At 53.9% G+C, this 19583-nt stretch overlaps 8 protein-coding genes across 8 annotated transcripts; 4 read left to right on the top strand and 4 right to left on the bottom strand.

Annotated features, from left to right (window-relative positions):
• Window positions 1-228: 228 nt before the first annotated feature.
• On the top strand, window positions 229-2437 carry Z517_04998 (uncharacterized protein; the record flags this gene model as incomplete). The annotated part of the gene is made up of 2 exons (XM_013430326.1): window positions 229-1508; window positions 1600-2437. 2 exons carry the CDS (start codon window positions 229-231, stop codon window positions 2435-2437), a joined length of 2118 nt encoding a protein of 705 aa, XP_013285780.1.
• Window positions 2438-2680: 243 nt separating this feature from the next.
• On the top strand, window positions 2681-3526 carry Z517_04999 (uncharacterized protein; the record flags this gene model as incomplete). The annotated part of the gene is made up of 1 exon (XM_013430327.1): window positions 2681-3526. One exon carries the CDS (start codon window positions 2681-2683, stop codon window positions 3524-3526), a length of 846 nt encoding a protein of 281 aa, XP_013285781.1.
• Window positions 3527-3834: 308 nt separating this feature from the next.
• On the bottom strand, window positions 3835-5757 carry Z517_05000 (uncharacterized protein; the record flags this gene model as incomplete). The annotated part of the gene is made up of 1 exon (XM_013430328.1): window positions 3835-5757. One exon carries the CDS (start codon window positions 5755-5757, stop codon window positions 3835-3837), a length of 1923 nt encoding a protein of 640 aa, XP_013285782.1.
• A 2711-nt stretch (window positions 5758-8468) lies between these two features.
• On the top strand, window positions 8469-10421 carry Z517_05001 (uncharacterized protein; the record flags this gene model as incomplete). Its single annotated transcript, XM_013430329.1, has 5 exons — window positions 8469-8880; window positions 8998-9124; window positions 9295-9710; window positions 9790-9997; window positions 10091-10421. The coding sequence occupies 5 exons, from the start codon at window positions 8469-8471 to the stop codon at window positions 10419-10421; spliced, it is 1494 nt and encodes a 497-aa protein (XP_013285783.1).
• A 752-nt stretch (window positions 10422-11173) lies between these two features.
• Window positions 11174-12899, top strand: Z517_05002 (uncharacterized protein; the record flags this gene model as incomplete). The annotated part of the gene is made up of 2 exons (XM_013430330.1): window positions 11174-11290; window positions 11340-12899. The coding sequence occupies 2 exons, from the start codon at window positions 11174-11176 to the stop codon at window positions 12897-12899; spliced, it is 1677 nt and encodes a 558-aa protein (XP_013285784.1).
• Window positions 12900-12914: 15 nt separating this feature from the next.
• On the bottom strand, window positions 12915-13639 carry Z517_05003 (uncharacterized protein; the record flags this gene model as incomplete). The annotated part of the gene is made up of 2 exons (XM_013430331.1): window positions 12915-13309; window positions 13357-13639. 2 exons carry the CDS (start codon window positions 13637-13639, stop codon window positions 12915-12917), a joined length of 678 nt encoding a protein of 225 aa, XP_013285785.1.
• Window positions 13640-14950: 1311 nt separating this feature from the next.
• On the bottom strand, window positions 14951-16157 carry Z517_05004 (uncharacterized protein; the record flags this gene model as incomplete). Its single annotated transcript, XM_013430332.1, has 2 exons — window positions 14951-15933; window positions 16076-16157. 2 exons carry the CDS (start codon window positions 16155-16157, stop codon window positions 14951-14953), a joined length of 1065 nt encoding a protein of 354 aa, XP_013285786.1.
• Window positions 16158-16914: 757 nt separating this feature from the next.
• Z517_05005 (uncharacterized protein) lies at window positions 16915-19070 on the bottom strand (the record flags this gene model as incomplete). Its single annotated transcript, XM_013430333.1, has 10 exons — window positions 16915-17179; window positions 17255-17348; window positions 17402-17480; window positions 17542-17558; window positions 17621-17704; window positions 17768-17834; window positions 17877-18089; window positions 18150-18199; window positions 18257-18687; window positions 18838-19070. 10 exons carry the CDS (start codon window positions 19068-19070, stop codon window positions 16915-16917), a joined length of 1533 nt encoding a protein of 510 aa, XP_013285787.1.
• Between the last annotated feature and the right edge of the window lie 513 nt (window positions 19071-19583).

A 19583-nucleotide genomic window follows, 5' to 3' on the forward strand; every position in this document is an offset into this window, starting at 1 on the left:
TAGCATTATATCGAGTCTGTCGTATGTCTCAAAGGAATTTTACAAGGACACTGTTGGATGAGGCTGTAATGGGCTGGTCAGTTGGGCTAAATGAGCAACGCGGGGCAGTGCTTTTCAGCCTCATCGCCGCATTGCTCTCTTCTCCCGCCTGTGCCTCTCCCCCATCTCTCCATCTTCGCTCTCTGTCATTCTCATTCAGTGTTGTTGTTCTCATCAAGCGCAGCCTCAATGACAGACCCGTTGTCCATTGCTACCGGAGTCGCGGGGCTGGTATCATTGGGGTTGCAAGTGACTGAATCTCTCTTCGAGTTCTACACTGCCTTCAAGGGTCAAGATGCCGATGTGGCTCGCACTACCACAAAGGTCGAGGGTCTCCTGACGATATTCCGGAACCTCGAGGCAGTGCTGCGGGAGCGGACATTTCAGCCGAACGAGCAGGACATCGTCAAGAATATCGAGTCGTGTATTCAAACGTGTAAAGACGCCATTGGAGAACTACAAGACGAGTACAAGAAACTAAGCCGAAGTTCTGCTGGTGATATCAAGGGGTCTCTCAAAGTCGCAGGGCGACGAGTGGCCTACCCATTCCGCAAAAGTACGCTACAGAAAATGGATGAAGACATTGGCGAGATACGTGATAACCTGTCACTGGCACTGGACGTGCTCCAGCTCAAGGATCAAAAGAAGGCCCAAGATGACATCGCCGACCTCAAACTGCTCCTCAGGTATGTAAGTGCATCACAGCTCTCAACGTCAGTCCGCGAGTGGCTCAAAGCCCCGGATGCGAGTGTCAACCACAATGCTGCGTGCGCGAAGCGCCACCCAGGCACCGGCATGTGGTTCATCAATGGATCGTTCTTTACCACATGGCTGAGGCAGGATGGATCCTTCCTCTGGCTGAATGGTCCGGCGGGATGTGGCAAGTCGCTGTTATGCGCCTCTGCCATTCAACATACCTTTCGTCAGAAGCACTCGATGGTGAATGTGGGCATTGCTTTTTTCTACTTCACATTTAGCGACGATTCTAAGCAAGACGAGTCTGCAATGCTACGGGCTCTCCTCTTACAGCTCTCCGGTCAGCTTTCCAACGGTCCAGCACTCCTCGACCGCATACGGACTTCGTCCACGGTTGCGACCCCTCCCACAGACTCTTTACTCGAGCACCTCCGAGATCTGATACGAAGGTTTCATCATGTTTATATCTTGCTGGACGCTCTGGACGAGTGTCCCCGATACGCTCAACGGGACCGGGTCTTGAATGCGTTGCAGGAGATGAGGAAGTGGTCACTGCCAGGATTGCACCTTCTAGTCACTAGCCGAGACGAACCAGACATTCGCGATTCGCTCAACCCGGATCAAAACCAAATGCTGGTCATGAAGAATGCCGGAATTGACCAAGATATCAGCGATTTTATCTCGAGCCAACTTGAGGTCGATCCGAAACTCCGAAGGTGGCAGCAGCATCATGGACGAATCAAAAGTGAGCTCACTGATCGGGCTCAGGGCGTGTAAGTGACTCGCTTTCTGTGACAATATCAGCTTCCAGTTAACAGGCTTGGTTAGATTCCGGTAGGTCGAATGTCAGTTTGAGTCTCTCAGGCGACGTCCTCATAGCGAAAACCACCTCGATCGCTGCCTCCGCTCCTTACCACGAGGTTTGGATGAGACATACGAGCGCATGCTGTATAACATCGATGAAGACTGCGTGGAGGACGCCCGGCGAATTCTAACCCTACTATGCTTCTCCACCCGGCCTCTAAAAATACCAGAGCTTATTGATGGAATTGCTGTCAACCTCAATGAGCCTGCAGGACTGGATCGTCGACGTCGTCTACATGATGCAGACGACATTCGCACTATTTACCCGGGCCTGATCGAGATAAGACTCGAGGAGGTTCATCGGCCATGGGGGAACGGGGGATACGACAATGTCCGAGTGACACCAAATGTCCGCCTGGCTCACTTCTCTGTTCAGGAGTACCTGGAATCTGATCGGAGTACGATGCAAAAGGCAGCGACTTTTGCATTGCAGAGTGGTCCTGCCAACGCAGAGATTGCACAGATATACCTGGTGTACCTCTTGGAGCTCGGACTCTCGCTGGATTGGGCGGATACTACGAGGTTTCCCTTATCTCTTTTAGCTGCTCAGTGTTGGTGCGACCACTACAGAAACGCTGGAAATGCAATGTCCTCCTTGAACGGACTGATATTGCGCTTGTTTCGCCAACAAGACACTCTCCACACCTGGATGAGGTTGAATAACGCAGCCAGGGCACGTTCCTTGGAGATCTGGCCTGAGCTTATGCATGAGCCATGGTCCCCAGCTCTACCAATTCTCTGTGCCACGTTTTTCGGGTTTGATGGAGTTCTACTAGAACTACTGGCCCTTGCAGAGAAGACTAAAGACAGGCGAGATCTGATAAATAGCTTGATTTGACGCCGGCCGCTTTTTGCCTTGGGCGTGGCAGCAGGGAATGGTCATGAAAAGCTGGTGCGGTTGCTCCTCGATGCAGGCGCGGATGTAAGTGCTGGACGCCACGGGGCATTGAGGATAGCATCAGAAAATGGCCATACGAGCGTGGTCAGAATGCTCCTTGATGCTGACCCGCATAGAGGAGGGCTAGATGATGCACTCAAAGAAACAATAAGTCGACATACAGCACACAAAGACATTACGAAGATGCTTCTAGAGGCTGGGGCAGATCCGAATGGCAGTGTGTATGGGTATATGACTCTGCTAGTGCGGGCGTCATTACTAGGCGACAACGAGGCGGTTCAAATACTGCTCAACGCTGGGGCAGATGCCAATGCCGTGGGAAGCAGTGATGAGTCTGCGCTATTGCATGCGGCGCGAAACGGCCATGAGGATGTGGTCAAGTCGCTCTTGAGTGCTGGCGCAGATGTCAACGCTGTATCTAGTCGCTGTACTCCATTACAAGAAGCAGTGGAGTGTTATTGTTCTACGGAAATGTTACAGGTACTGTTAAGCGCTGGAGCAGATGTCAATGCCGTGAGCCTCAGCCGTCGTACCCCTCTACAGGTGGCATCAAGACACGCTTGGCCGGAGGGGGTAGAAATCCTATTGAATGCTGGCGCAGATGTTGACCCCAAGGAGAGTGACAGAACTACTGTGTTACACGAAGCAGTGGACAGTGGCTCTGTGGAAGTGGTGAAGATGCTGTTAAGCGCTGGAGCAGATATTCTGGACTTCAGACATTGGAATCTTCTACACTTGGCATCAAGAGCCGGCCAAGGGGAGATGGTGGAGGTCCTGTTGGATGCTGGTGCAGACATCAACGCCATGGAGAGTTCCCGTACTGCATTACACGAAGCAGCAATGGTTGGCTCTACCGAAGTGGTAGAGATACTGTTGAACACTGGTGCAGACATCAATGCCGTGAGCGGCGTATTTGGTACTCCTCTCGAGAGGGCATCGAGATTCGGCAATTGGGAGGTGGTGGAGGTCCTGCTGAATGCTGGCGCCATCGATGAAGGGGGGAAAGCTCGACAAGCCCTCGAAACGTGATCCCGGTCGAGGAAGATGAGTGGGGCGAGGATTGAGAAGAAGACACATAAACGGTGGCGGCGTTACTAGCTTTTGTTCTCGATCATGCTGGGGTTCTCACTCGAGAGATCCCGAGAGGGAAGAATCTGCACGGTGTATAATGGGAGTGGACTGCTCGCAGGTACTGGAGTGTGACTGTTTTGACGCGCTTTTTCCTTCTGAATCGACACTATCTTGTACAATCGAGACACCATTTCATCAGTTCACGAGTATAACAGGGACTCGAACAACAAAACTTGGTCTCCACAACTGTTCCCACTCCTGCCTGTTTATGGCAAGTAGAGATCCGACGGCCGCCACGGGCAGTCGTGCAAAGCAAAGAGCTTTGGGCGAAGCAGACGAACCCACGCGGGAGGGAGGCGATACCCGAGGAGAGTGAGAACCGCATTGACCGCGAAGAGGGGGATCGAGAGGATGCGCTGGGCATAGTACGTCGGGATGGACCAGAGGACGAGCAGCACAAAGCCGGGAGTGATGGCGGTCGATTTCCACAGGTTCACGCGGGCCAGGACGCCGTCGAGCAACGCGGGATTGGCGCCAGGCCCACGTCGGCGATACCACACGGCCCAGTGTGGGTAGAACCACCACTTGATCAGCAGGCCGTCGTGGAGCACGAAGAACCCGGCCGTCGACGCCGCCCAGATCATCGCCAGCAGCGGCAGCGGCAGCGGCAGCGATAGCAGCAGTGGTGGAGACGAGGACGTCGGGCAGCATAGCTGGACAGCCATGAGCAGGACCGTCGCCATGTGTAGGTTGACCAGCAGCACGCAGGCCGCGGGCAGTCTCGGCTCGCAGCCGATGCGCCGTGCCACGCTCTCCAGGAACGCGTTGTAGTCGACAAGCGTGTGCAGATCCGGGCTGAGGGAGTAGTACGCGCGCGAGGCGGCGGCGTCTCGCTGGGCCCGGGCAGCGTAGTCGGGCGGCAAGTCTCTCTCGCCCCGAAGCAGCTGTGCGATGTATCGGCTCAGCATCTCGGCCATGACGGGTACGCCGCCCTGGTGCGGTCGTGCATAGCCCACGAAGAAGAGACAGTGTCCCAAACCCTCGGGGAAGCAGTGCAGATACCACGAGCGAGGGTTGGGCGAGAGGCTCTGATTTCCTGGCAGACGGATCCAAGGGAACTCGACGCGGAAGCCGGTGCAGAGAACCACGACGTCGAACTCGCGCTGCTGCGTCGTCAATGTGCCGTCGACAACAGCACAAGAGTGAAACTCACAGCTGCGACCGCGAGTCGAGACGGTCGGCGCCACAAGCACCTCAATCTTGCCGCCTTGTAGCGCCTCACACATGCGCTGGTTCTTCGTGACATAGGTGGCTTGGTCGTTCCGTAGAAGGGCAGAGGCGGTGCTGGCCAGCGACATGTGTGAGAGGGTGCGGTTCAGCACGGGCGTGCACCAGAGAAGCCTGCGGAAGACGCCGTACGCAAACACGTTCTGTGCGGCGCTCATGCGGTTGGTCGTGGCGGCCTCGAGGAAGCTGTTGGCGGGGAAATCGACCGTCATGTTTGCGGCCACCTGTTCCATCTCGTCCTTCTTGTTGAGGTAGCGAGGGCCGACGCAGATGGGCCGTCGAAGCCACACCGTGACATGAGGCGACAGTTCTCCCAGCTCGGCGGACAGGTCGGCACCGCTTTCTCCGCCGCCCACCACCAGGACTTTCATCTTCTTCGCCGCCACCTCTTGCTTGAAGGCTTCATCATACTGCGACGAATGGATCATGCGGCCTGTGAACCCCGACAGACATGCGGGTGGTGTATTGGGGAGTCCATTCGACCCGGTGGCGACGATCAGGGCGTCGGCCTGGACACACAGAGTGAAGTGCTCCGAGTCCGTCAAACTTTGAATCTGGACCTCCAACGACCACACCCCGTCCTCTCCCAAGGTGGCGCTGCGCACCTCCGCGTGGTATCTGATATGCCGGTCGAGGTCGAAGTGGCGGGCATATTGGTCGAGGTAGGACAGGTATTCTTGGGCCGTGGAATAATGCAGCCTCGTCGGGTCGGGGAAGTCGGAGAAGGCCATGGCCCAGTTGCTGATGGTGAGGTGCAGGTTCGGGTATGCCGTTGCACTGGCGAACACGCCGCCCAGTCGTCCCGGCCGCTCAAACAGGACCGCCTCGTGTCCGCTCTCGACCATCTCTTTCAGGGCCACGAGGCCGCAGGGGCCTGCGCCTACAATCACCACACGTACCATTGCGCACGACAGGAGCTGAGAGGGGTTGAGACGGTGGAAAAAAATACAGGATAGAGAAAGGCCGTTTGAAGAAAGAAAGAAAGAGACGAGAAAGGGGGTGAGAAAGGGGCAAATGGTAGAACGAACCCGGAGGGATCATCCTGACCTCAAATTTTTTTTTTCTTCGTCGGAGAGGCGATATCGAAACACCGGTTTCAAGTCCTACCCTACCCTACCTCGATGACCGTGTGATGTGACACTCGATCCCGTCGTCCACACAACTCCAAGACGGCCTCGAAGAAGGCGAGAAGCCAATGAGCTGCAAAAAGCAGCTGAACACACACAACGGTGCTAGCGTCGGGATGGCCTTGAGAATCAAGACATTGTCGGAGCGCCGTCATAGCCGACTACCCAAGCCACATGGGGTTTCCTGGCCTGGTTCGACCGCAATCGGTCATTGTCTGTTACTTTTGGTTGTGGCTCTCTGGGGCCTCGTCTCAGTTCAGAAGATTTCACCGCTCTTCCTGGAACTGACGGCAAAGGCGATGTCATTTCACAACCCGAACAGTCCATTTCCCCGACAATGCAGACAAGTAGACGGTGGATTTTCTGCGAGTGCATATGTTGGATGTTGGAGACGAGGCGAGGCGAAACTAGACGAGACGAGACGAGACGAGATGAACAGGTTTCATTGGATGCTGGGCCTGATTCAAAGCTTCGGGGACCCTCTATTTCTGTGGCTCTCGTGGAGACAAGCGATGTTTACTCGGAAGGGATATTCGTGCGACCCGATATTAGGTAGGTATTTTGACCGACATGGCTTTTTCGACTCGACCATGCTTCCATCAGCTCTACGGAGCATTCGTAACTCTGGTAACTCTGGAGAGAAACCCACGTTTGACGTCAACCGCCCCCTCTCTCCACATACTTGTACATGGTCCCAGCAGCTAGTATCTATTGGCCAGCAGTCAGCAGCACCAGTGGCGCGCCTTGATCGGCCTTACTCGTATGTATGTATGAGTGGAGGGACTCGGGGACCGGGGCGTCGCGGGCTAGTTGCCAGTTGCCGGGATGCGTAGGTGCCTGGATCACGGGTGGTTGACCAGGCGCGGCTTTTATATCTTTCTCTCTATTACCTTGTACCTTGTACGTGTGCGGAGGTGGTGGACATTTCGGGAATGGGACATGTACTCGGCCAGTCGCGAGGTGATTATGACCCGATCAGGAGACGAGGCTGGTGCTTTTTCTCCACCAACGATGCACAGGTGCATACATAATACACACTAGACAATACGCAAAGATTCGCAATCCATCTACATAGGTATACAATCTGGCAAATGCGTCATTGTACTTGCTTTTACATAGACTGTCCCTGTCTACTTGCTTGCTGAAGGTACAAACGAGTTGCGACTATAGCTCGCCCGGTTATCTCGCCCCCAAAGTTATTCGACCAGCTAGCCACTCAGTCAATTACCTGTCCAACCGCTAGTCAGATGCGGCCATCAAAAGTGATCCAGTAGTTATTGAGTCGCCAGCCCGTCAGTCGTCAATCGTGACTCGGTCCTCGTCACTCATTGATCATCAGCATTCCCTTACAGGCAATCAAAAGTCCCTCGGTATTGGATCCTGGGTCGCCCCGTCGTGGGTCGTCGTGGGTTGTCGGTGGTCGTCAGCTTACGGGAGATTCGCCGAGCTGGAGTATATCATTGAAGGAATGGAATGGAGGAGCCCTCGCCTGATCTTCTGCCTTGTGGGGTTGGGGTGGGGTGGAGTGGAGTGGAGTGGAACATAGTGCAGTGACGATACGGCTATACGGGTCCTTGGACGCGCGGGTAACGGTACACGGAGTGCGAGCACGCGAGCACACGAGTACTTTTTACTCGTAGATACCTGTTAGATCCCTGCACGAGGCACATGAAGCACCTGCTGTTAATGGCTAGTGTGTAGTGTATAATAGCATAAGGCGAGCTGGGCAGTGTGGCGGCGAGTGGTATGCGAGTAATTGCGCTTGTCGACGTCAGCTACTCATCTACAAAGTACGCCCTTTGTTGTACTCTCATGCTAAAATCATGCTATACTGTACTATACTATACTATGCCGTACTGTACTGTACGTAAATACCTAGTACGTACGTATCTGGGTAAGTCCCCTTGAGGAAGGTGTTCCCGCACTCTAATACCACCTACAGGAGGTGCCCTGTCTACCGAGCATGCATGCTCGATCCTCGATCCTCGATACTCGATACTCGTATCTTCCCCCATCCGGATTCCGGTCCAGACCCAGGGCGGAGTCTGCATGGCATTCGCATTGCGTGTCTATCTGGACCAGTGTCCACTCGTGCGCGTGACTCGACAGGTAGGTATGTATTCTCTAGGCATGCAAGGCGTTCGCTCAACACGAGTACCAGGCACCGGGCCCCAGGCACCAGATGTAGAAGTGTCTAGGTGTCGGTGTCGGTGTTGGCCAAGTGCTCCTCGCCTCCAAATTTGCATGCCTACACTCCTCCCTGGTATATTCGCGTGATCGCCGTGGCCCGTAATGACGTTTCCGTGCGCGAAGGTCTTTGTTGAGATCGGCGAGCCGGTCGGTCAGTCAGTCAGTCAGTCGCACTCTACCGCCCTCTGCCGTCATATACATGATATCACTGGGTAGGTAGGTAGGTTACATAGGTAGCATCGGATCACCCATGTTCATGCCAGAGCGATACTCGTCCTAACTGGTGTACTTGAAACATGTCCCCCTTCAATACTGGCGAGTCTGCTGCACAGCTCCGCGCGGTGTTGGCACTCCTCGCCACCGCGGTGGAGAATCTCGCGTGTGAATGGGAATCGTCGCCTTCAGGGAATGGAGTTGTCGATGCCAATATCGAGACTGCTGTCCCCGATACCAGCACCGTATCGCATGCCGAGCACGACGCCGTCAAGACCATCCTCGCCGCGCTGGGCTCGATAGAGAGCCTCGTGCTCGACCCGCACACGCGCCTGCTCAACCTATCCATGTCGTACCTCATCGCGCGAGCGTTGCATGTCGTCGCGGATCATCGCGTGGCCGAGTTGCTCACCCTGAACCACAACAAGCCCGAGGCCCGGGGAGTCAGCGCCGAAGACCTCGCGAGGACGACCGGCCTTGAGCAAGGGAAGTTATGTATGTATCCCTCCCCCCCCCCCCCCCCCCCCCGGGGTTGCGCCTCTGTCTACCCGCGACAGAGAAGGACAAATCTATTGACGACAAAGGACTCGCTGAACAAAAGTACGTCAACAGGCCGAGTCATGCGAACATTGACGTCGCACCATGTCTTTGAAGAGGTCGAGGATGGTCGGTTCGCCAACAACCGCATCTCCCACGCACTTGTTGGAGACGCGGCGTTTCAAGCAAATATCCTCCTCAAGTAAGTCCTCTCAGTTTCACTCTTTGCTCGTAGCTACGGAAACCGTAAAAGAAGGGGGATGACAAAGAGTTTAAAAAGGAGGTCAGTTGGTAAGGCATCAGGGCGACTGGGAGGGCCGTCCCGGGTATGCACGGACCTAGACACCGTTCCTAATCGTTCTTTTAATGTAGGGGCCAGCTCCAGTACGCCGCCAGCGAGTGTCTGCCGCAAGTTCTGGCGAACCCTGCTACTCGGAATAGCTACGACCCGCGGAAAACGGCGTTTCAGCAGGCCGTCGGCACGAAACTGTCCCTGTTCGACTGGATGAACGAAACGGTGCTTGAGTCGGAGGTGGATTGGCGGCCACGGAGTCGGCAGAGGCATCCCCTTGAAGGCGACGAGGAGGGACAGGGGGACGGTGATGGACAGGACGGACCATCCAGACCGCACTTATCCGGCCAGAAGACGGTGCCCCGGCCGGAAAAGAATCTCTTCAACCTCGCAATCAGCGGCCAGGTCAGAGGCACTGAAAAGTATTGCGTGTTGGACTTCCCCTGGGAGGATCTGCCGAATGGCGCGACGGTCGTGGATGTTGGTGGCGGGATTGGTAGGTTTTTCATTCAATCTCACCATCCTGTGCGCGGGTGTTTTAGGTGTGTATCTTGGTGGCTGATGGAGGCGGACAGGTTCATTCTGCATGCAACTCCATGCGCACCACGCTCATCTCAACCTCGTCGTCCAAGACAAGCCACATGTGATTCAGCAAGGCCTGGCGCTGTGGAAAACCAAACATCACTCTGCGCTTGTCGAAGGGAGAGTCCACCTAACGCCGCATGACTTTTTTAAGAAGAACCCCGTGGTGGGCGCCGAGATCTACTGGTTGCGATATATCATGTAAGTACAAGCGCCGAGGACTTCTCACACTGTGCCAATTTCCTCTCTCTTGCAGCTGATACATATACTTATTTCGTACGCATGCATCCTCAGCCACGACTGGGCCGATGACGACGCAATCGCGATCCTCTCGCGAGTGGCCGACTCCATGACTCCAACCTCTCGTGTGTTGATTGCCGAGACGCTGATGCGCACCACGGTCCCCGCGGACAAATTCAGGTCAGCGGCGACCCCGTTGCTGGCTAATTACGGCGTGGCCATGGCGCCCGCGCACATGATGGACCTGAACATGATGATGATGACGAACGGGCGGGAGAGGACGCCGGCCGAATTTGACAGGATCGTGCAGGCGGCTGGGATGGTGGTGGACAGGGTTTGGGATTGTCGCGGGCCCTTGAGTATTGTTGACTGTCGTCTGGCTTGACGCATTTGCATTGCAAAGTGCCGCATTGAAAAGATGCGGGAATGCCTCCGTTTCCTTTTGATGGAGAACATGAAAAGGTTCGGCCCGTAACGATTGCTTGGCAATGATGTCGCCAAATGGACGGCGAGCCAGGTGACAAAACAAGTGGCACAGCGAAGTAATGACCAAAATACTCTGAGGTTATTCTCCCCTTTACTCGAAATTTTAAGTGTAAAACTCTGGATTTTTTCTCCTTGACACAATAACGAGTATATAAGCTATATAATGATACTAATATTAAACAATAATTCCTAATAAATGGTGGTAGAAAAGCATCTCAGGATTCTATTCGGGTAGTATAGTACGGTCTGACTAGGTATTTAGCACAGGATGTTGTCACTTATTTTGTCAACTGGCTCGACGGAGACCAGCCTTCCGGAACTTTAAATGGCCATCTGAGGTATTTGATTGGTTCGAGCGTCAGCGCCAAGAGGATCAATCAGGACTTGCCCATGGTTACACCGTGTTTGAGACAATTTCCCCTTCTCCCTTCTTGCTCTCTTATATAACTCTACCAGCTCCATCGTCCGCCAGGCCTGCGACCATTTCTGCGTGCACCTACCGAGTGCTCTCTACCGAGGCTAGCAAAGGGAACTTGAGACTGTCGAGATCCCCAGCGGAGCGAGAATCCACATAACATTGCCTTCCAATCACCCAAATTTCCGTGGTTCAGGACAAGAAGGAATGTGTGCGCGGTTCGACGTCTACTTAGCATGATCGTATCTCAAGTCATAGCGGCCGTACAGGCTGCCTTGGCTCGTGAGAAGATTGTGTTTTGCGTTGTCGAAGAAGTTGCGTTGAATTACTACAATGTGCCTCGGATACTCAATGTGAGTCCTATGTGACAGAAACAAAAAGAAGCTTAACTTATTATACTAGACCCTGGGTATTTGTGTCCCGCATTCGCAGCTAGATGCTGCCACCAAGCTGATCAATGCCCACAACGATGTTTTCGTACGCACAGCATGGACCGATCAACACGCTGACTGGAAGAAGCCATATCCTCGCTTTGAAGCATTTATTGAAGAAGACTACCTGACTCTTGTCATATTTCCTGACACGCATTTCCACCTTCAACCGCTGAAGCATTCAATAGTTGACCGTTCTGCATACAGTTCAGCTCGTCCTTTCTTTAGCAACGAGTTCAACTTCTCCACCGATATCTCCGAGCTATCCAGGATCCCTATCCCTCGTCTGTCATCGCTCTTGCAGGGACTGCTGAGGAGGTTTTGTGAAACGGAAGATATCTACTGTGCTGTCTGCGTGGAGCAACTGGTTGATGGAATGGTGTTGAGTGAAGCCTGGTGCAACACGCATCTCGACCCTGGTCGAGAAGAAGAGCTGAAATACGTGATCGGCGTGATAGGAACCAGGCCACAACGTCAAAATCTATTTTTGGAGAGCGATTATCTCTGTCAAGATGAACGAGAATTGATGAAGATCCCAGGTACGCAAGAGCCGCTTCACGACCGGGAAACAAGCAGCCAAAACGGTCGATCTTGGAAATCAGCCTTTCAACGGGCTTGCTTAGTCGCCCTCGCTCTTTTCCGAAGCACAATATCTCGCCTGGCACCCCACAAACACTCGGTATCACTTCAATATATGTCAGATCTTCATCTGGAGAGCCAGCAAACTTACGACTTTGAGATCCCTCGAGCGTCGCCGTATTTAGTCCTGGCAGGCGATATTGGCCGTCTCAAGGACTATGGCAAATACCTGGAGTTTCTCACCATACAATGTCAACGGTTTTGGCGGGTTTTTCTCGTCCTTGGAAACCACGAATTCTATGGCATCCTCAGACAGGAAGGGCTCGAAGCGGCCCGGTCGTTGGAGCAAGAGCCATGTCTAGGGGGCAAACTGACGGTTTTGAACAGAACCATGTTCCGCCTGAATCGAAGAATAGCCATCCTCGGATGCACGTTGCACACGTCTATACCAAGCGAGTCCGAGTTGTGGGTCAGAATGAAAGTTGCGGATTTCAGCCACATCGGTGACTGGACTGTGGAAAGCCACAACGCAGAACACTACCGAGATACTGAATGGCTCAGGACATGCGTACAGGACGTTACGCAAGCAAATTCGGAAAGCAAGATCCTTGTCGTTACGCACCATGCTCCAGCCCTCAAAAACACATGCGACCCGAAATATTTGTCCAACCCTTGGAATTCTGCTTTTTGTTCCGACATCCTCAAATCTCAAATTCCTCATTGGAGTGGCGCCAAAAGCATTCGATGCTGGATATTTGGTCACACACACTGGTCCACCCAATTTTTGTATCGTGGCACCGCCGTCTGCAGCAATCAACGAGGGGTCCCGCGAGTCCAGCAAGTCCCGCAACAGCTGAAGACGCAAAATGAGATCTGGCTGAAGAGAATTTTGCCCCGTGGCTGTAGACAGAGTCAAAAGGAATTCCTGGTGACAAGGTCGGTCAACCTATAGGTCATACACGAGCCACTATTCCAACATGGCTTTTTGACAAAGGAACGGAGGAGGATGCATGGAGGTGATCTCGAGGCTTCCTGCTTGTTCGACTGCCTCTTTGACATCGATACCAAGATTGCTAAACACCTTGGACAGCGAAGGGTACCTCTTGATGGCCTTGCCAACATCCTGAATGTTGATTTCATGCACGTGCTCTCGGAGAGTCGACTCGAAATGAGCGTGCACGTACTCGATGTCGTTGCTGTCGGAGACTTTGGACCGGTTTGCTGCCGCGTTGACCTTTCCCTTGAAAATGTACACGATTTCCAACACGCGCATTGAATAACCTCGAACCGGGACTGTTCGAGTTGCAATGCTCTGCATCATGGATTTGATGGCCTCGGTGCCCACCGAAGCTTTGGTGGTTGCTTCCTTAATCAGTGACATGGTACAACTTTGGAAACTCCAGGCTTACAGGGAAACATCTCCACCAGGACATTTTCCGTCTTCTCCCCTACGAGGAAAGCGATGTAGTCTTCTCTCTGACCAGGAATTTGATGCCAACCGGGCTGATCCGAGAAAACCCGGGCGATGTCGTCCTTTTCGGCGCCCACGAGGCAGTCAATGTCCTTTGTGCCACGATCGCAACCAATTACATTGATGGCCCAGCCCCCGAAACACCCATATCCGATCCCGTTATCTGTCAAGACTTTATCCAGGTCGACGGCAGCCTGATAGAGTCTCATTTCTTTCGCCATGATTCAATCTTCTCCAAAAGGTTCGAGTTGGCCCAGCTCGAAACTCTTCAGGATGGAACAGAGTCTCTCCTTTTACATACCGACGACCGCCCTGCACTCTTTAATGGATATGCAATGCTCACGGGCCTGGAGGAGTTGGTCATTGGGGGGGCGGTGTAGCATGGAGTACGAGAAAGTAAAATACGTGTCAAAAGCTGTGCAACATACCCACATCCGCAAAGGCATGCAAGGATGGGTACAACGCATGCATATGTTGATGCTACAGTCTTATTCGGCGACTGCCTGGTCGTATAACATGACGGTCTCACAGCCATGCGTATGTGTTACCTCTGCGAAAAATTCTGTGTTGCCCTGCATGCAGGTTCCGCTGCCCAACCGTGGCGAGGTCGTTCGGAGCTGTCTGTCAGTCTTGTCTGTCAGTCTGATGGCCCGATGAGGCTGAAAATACCCCTTTTAGCTCAGTGAGGGTTGGCGTTGGTCCAGCCCTATTCGGTCGTATGACTGGGTTGACGTCTCCAAGCCTCCTCGAAGCAGATCCTTCATCGGGCAAGACCAATTGATACCCTCTCCTCGACGACCCCCTTGTATCCGTCAGGTTCAGCGTTTCCCCCACCCGTATCCGGTCATCGGCACGGCTTCTACTCTGGTCAAAGTCGTACCTACGTAGCCACGTAGCCTGACTGACGAAACGGAGAAGCTGAACCCCTTTTGATAGTGATGATAATAACAATAACAATAACAACAACAACAACAACAACAACAACAATAATAATAATAATAATAATAATAATATATCGCGAGATGACGTCAATGCGGATGGGTGAGAGAGAGAGAAGGGGGGGGGGGGGGGGGAGAGAGCGTGTGTAAGCAGGGGTTAGGAATCTCTTTTGACCCTACGTAGAATGATGGCTATGACTATGGTAAATATACCGAACGGGTGGGTGGTCGCTCATCCGACCTAGCCCTGACTCAACATTGACTCGTGCCCATCTGGGGCGTGGGCGATGAAGGGTGGCACGGTGGGTGAGGTTCCAGGGGAGGAACCTACAAAGGGGAGATGGGGATGGAGGTATATTAGAGACTGTTTCATGATTTCGGAAGAGATAAACAGTCGGCAAAGGGTTGGGATAAAAGGGAGCCAGGACTGTCGCTTGCTATCCCTTTGATCTACTATGAGGGCATAATAGTCAATACTGTGCACGGGCACAATAGGTAGGTACAGAGAGAACACGCCCAGTCATGTCATGTCATGATCGCGAGCCTAGCCTAGCCTAGCCTAGCTTAGCCCAGCCTACAAACTCCTTCTGGTGTTCAACCCCCCAACTCGACCGCCTCCCCCCTCTTCAGCGGACCAAAACACTTCTTCCACAGCTCATTCTCCTCGCCCAGAAAGTAGTGCAGGTCCACCTCGTGCATGCCCGCCTCGTCGTCGTCCCCCCGCATCCCCTCCAGCTGGGCAATCAGGTTTCCGAGACCAAACGCCTTGCCGACGCTCTGGGTCGTGCCGGCCTCGAGCATGACGTGCACCACGTGCACGTGCAGGTGGTAGTACGTGGGCTGGTAGTGCAGGTAGCACTTGATCTCGTCGGGGTCGAGCTGCTCGGCGTGGCCCTGGCGCGGCGGGAAGACATTGGCAATCACGGCCGCGACGATCTGTTCGCGCATGGCCTTGAGCCAGGGGACGTGCTTCCGTCTCAGGTCGCGCAGGGACCAGATGTCCCGTCGCTGCACGAGCGCGAGCAGGTGCATGCCCTCGACGGTTTTGCGGTCCCAGTTCAGGTCCGGCAGCAGGAGGAAGCCCGTGTTGGCGCGAGAGTCCCAGTCGACTCGGGCGATGACGTCTTCTTGCTCCGTGCGGCCCTCGAGGATGTTGAACACCCAGTCGAGTCGGCCCGCGGCGCGTTGGCTGGCTATGTACGGCCTTATGTGCGTGGCGTAGATGTGCGGTGTTTCCGTGACCATGCGCACACGCTGCGCCGAGTATTTCCGTATATGCTGTGGCGAGCACGGGTAGATCATGTTGAGTTTAAAGTCTGGGATGATCGGGGGCGATGAGGTCGTAGATGGTGACGTTGACGAGGCGTCGGTGGAAGATGGAGATGATGCGTCTATTGACCGGTTCGCCATGTACCACCTGTAAATGTCGTTGGCGCCCAGGTTGGTGGTGTTGATGAGAGATTTCAGGAGCGACGACACGAGCTCCGGCTCCGTGGGGAACGCCGCCCGTTCAAGCGTGATGAGCGCTGGCCGGCCAGCGATGCTGCCGAGCAGAGAGATCCGTCGTCCATTCTGGTCTGGCCCGAGATCTCGGTCAGAACGGATGTGCGCGAGAGTAGAATGCAAATAACATGTCAAGGGTTGAGCAAATCAATAGCGCATCCGACTCAGATGCCGGCTCGCCGACGAAAACTGGGCGCATCTCTCTCTCTCTCTCACCTTGGTTGAGAACCCTCTCGAGCTGGAACTGGGGCACAAGCGCCTCGGCCTCGGCCTTGGTTTCCGCCTGCGGCGTGGACATGACACATTACCTGGTGAGTAATATCTCGATAACGGCACTCCAGAGCTACAGCTCATGCACCCGTCCCTCGACGAAGACGGGGTAAAGCCCCAGGATCTGATCTGATCTGAACCGACTTTGGTATCTTCGAGGGACGCAGATTGTTGCTTCAATCCTTGAGCTGCAACAACGGGGAACACGAGGGTGACTTGATGGTGGAAGATGTCGTGGTCAAGCAAGACATTGCTCCAAATGTTTTCGCTGTTTGATATTTGCGCAAACCGGCCAAACTGTGTTACCTTCCGAGGTCGTCAAAGATGAAAAAGGGCCCGGCGGTGTGATGCCAAGCAACGACCTCGCAAGGCGCAGCCTGATGATGACGTCGCTGCAAGGCTGATTCCACGGCTTTCTTGGCAAGGGATGGAGTTACGAGGCTGAGAAAAAGTTATGTACAGGCATTTGGCATTTGTGATTCAGTAATGTCTCGATAAAGGAAAAGCGAGATTATAATTCCATACTACGCCGCATTCTCTTGTCCGGATCTAATGCTTTTCCGTCCATTACCTTCTATAGATGAAAGAGACTTTGTCCCAGGCTTTGCTCGGCTGCCTCACATCATACCGAAACACTCTCTCACATTCCTTCTGGAGAAGTTTCGACATCTTTCAACGCCTGTCCACCACCTCGAGTTACAAACGAACCGGGAATTTCCTCCTGATTCTCCCGCCATACCTAAGAGCAGATTAGCGAAGGCGATCGTGGTGTTTCCAGAAGTGTTCTACCTGTAAAACGCCAACGGAATGGGAACCATGGCCAGAGCCACGAACCCTAACAGGGTATTCCCCCAGCCCAAGCCTAGGTTCTGGTAGAGCGGTGGCGCCGCCAGGGGCAAGAAAGCTGCAAAGAGCGAGCGCATGACGGTCGGAGCGGCAATGGCGGAGGCCGCATGCATGGGGAAGGCGTCGACCATGTAGGTCTGGAAGGGGAGGAAGATGCCGAACATGCCAATACCGAAGGGCACGGTGCCGGCGATGGCCGAGAACCTGATCAGAAATGTGAATCACCGTTGCACACGCACACACACACACACACCGCTACTCCTCTTCGGTGGAACGTACCAGTGGACCCGTTTGTCTGTTACCCAGCCATACCAGATCAGAGATATCGGCAGCATGATCCCACAATATGTTGTCGTGGAGAGTCGCATTTCAGCTGAACATGGTCAGCCTGGCATCTGCACGTATAGAAGCAGCAAGGGACCTTACGTTCAAACACGCCGTTGTTTTCCTTCATGAGCTTCACGACTTGTGCGTCGTTGTACTTGATCAGAGCAAACAATGCCGCCTATACAGTGGCGCCGTTAGGAGAATACCTCGATAGAGGGTCAAGCGGGCAAGGGGCGCACAAATGTTCCAAATCCAACTGTGCACACTGTTAGATTCCAGCTCGTGGCTATTGGTATGGGAATTAAGCGGCAAACTCACGTCCAAGATAAGAGAGACCGGTGAGCTGAAGAGACCAGCCGTAGGATTCTTGAAATACAGTCGGAAGGGTGGTGAACATGAGGTCTGCAGCACGGTCAGTCAAGAAGCAAGAGATGTGTCGACGACAGCAGAGTCTGAAGCACTCACATAACAAGCCATAGGCAGTGGCAACATAGATGCTAATGAACAAGACGATCGGGGATTTGACCAGGAGCTAAACTCAACCATCAGCCAGCCATCGAATTACCAACTCGACACGACTTAACTTCAACGGCCTGATCAGGCTGACTTTCAACAGCTCGTGTGCGCTCATGCGGTGTTGAACAGCCGACACCAGCTCTGGTCGACCCAGCGTCTTCCTCAGCTTTCGGACCTTTCGCTCCAGGAGGACGACAGCGTTGGATTCGCGCATAAAGAGGGTGAGGACTGCGGAGGTCGATCCGGCACAAAGCACCAGGATCCAGTATGCCTTGCATCGGTGTCAATTGAACGTGCCCGAGCCTTTTAGCAAGAGACTAGGGGAGCATACCCATCGCCAGGTGAGATACTCGGTGATGAACCCTCCGCAAATTGGTCCCACTGCGAATCGCATCAGTATTATCCACGCGCAGAATCTGGCAGAGATTTGCTTCGTACCGATAGGACCAAGCGATTGGCTCCCGGCAATGATGGCCGAGCCAAAAGCTCGTCTCTCCACAGGATAGAGATCTCCCACCACGGCCGGCGAGATGGTGATGATGGCCGATCCGCCTAGTCCAGCCAGGAAGCGCATGACGATGAGACTCGCCATGTCGGGCGCGAAGCCACATCCCAAGAGCCATGCTACAAGCATCCAGGAAGAGATCATGACCACAGGATATCGACCGTAGATTTCCGAGAGAGGTGCCAGGAACAGGGGGCCTACGGCGTACCCGAGGACGTAGATGGTGATCATGAGAGATCCGAGCACTCGAGACGACTCGTGGAGGTCTTTCATTGTACTTTCTATACTTGGAGCGCATAGTGAGGAAGCCATGGGACTGCAGACACCGGTAAGCACAGCTCTTTGTCCCATCTGGAAGTCGACACTCTTTCCGTCTCGAGTAACACACCTGATAGTCGCCATGGTGGCCACCTGCACCATCAAAAAGCCCCTTTTCTTCCGTTTCCAATTCCTGCAAACTTCAGGTCAACACTCCATCCCCCACCCACTTCAGCGGTATAGGGCGGCTCCTCACTTGGGGTTAGCAGGATCGTCCACCGCGTCCCAGCCGACAATGTCTCTCTCCAAATCCATCAACGGTATCGAGTTGTGTGATGAAGGCGTCCCTGCCACGGGCACCTCGACGGCCTTCTCTGGCAATTCGAAGGGGCCGTCTGGGGCGGCGACACCGAGAGCGTGGACATCTTGGGGATCGTGACATTCGGCCTGAGAGACGTCTGGCTGGCCTTCGGCCTTGGTCATTCTCATTCTGGGTGGTGTATCGACACCAGCAACCCACAGACCTTCGTATTTCTTCTTGGGGAGAAAGTCATTCTTAACCCACCCACCGAGTCATGCAGTGTTTTTCCCATCTGGCGCCATCCTGTCTTGGGCTTGATGTATCGATCAAAGAAATGCAGAGTCAGTGTCCCTTTTTTCCCCCCATCTGTGGGTTTCCTCGGTATTTACTGACCGTCGTGATTGGTAGAGACGATGAAGCCTGCAAATTAAGCCTCGGTTGGAAGTGTCGAGTCTCCAATTATGGACTTTTGGACGGGTGTCGAAACATGTCGCAATAATAGACCCTCAGGCACTCAAAGACCGGAGTTGATTCTCCGCAATGCCGATTGGTCTTGCAGTGCCGCTTCAGCCGTTCGTGCTGGCAGGCTGGCTTTTAGACTGCAATGAGCGTTTGCTTCAAAAGTCCGAGACCGAAGTGATGCAATTCGATAAGCAAGAAGAGGAAATATGGCGCGAAGGCTGCAAAGACAAGGAAAGCGG

The sequence above is a fragment of the Fonsecaea pedrosoi genome, assembly GCF_000835455.1.
Source record: "Fonsecaea pedrosoi CBS 271.37 unplaced genomic scaffold supercont1.3, whole genome shotgun sequence".
NCBI lineage: Eukaryota > Fungi > Ascomycota > Eurotiomycetes > Chaetothyriales > Herpotrichiellaceae > Fonsecaea > Fonsecaea pedrosoi.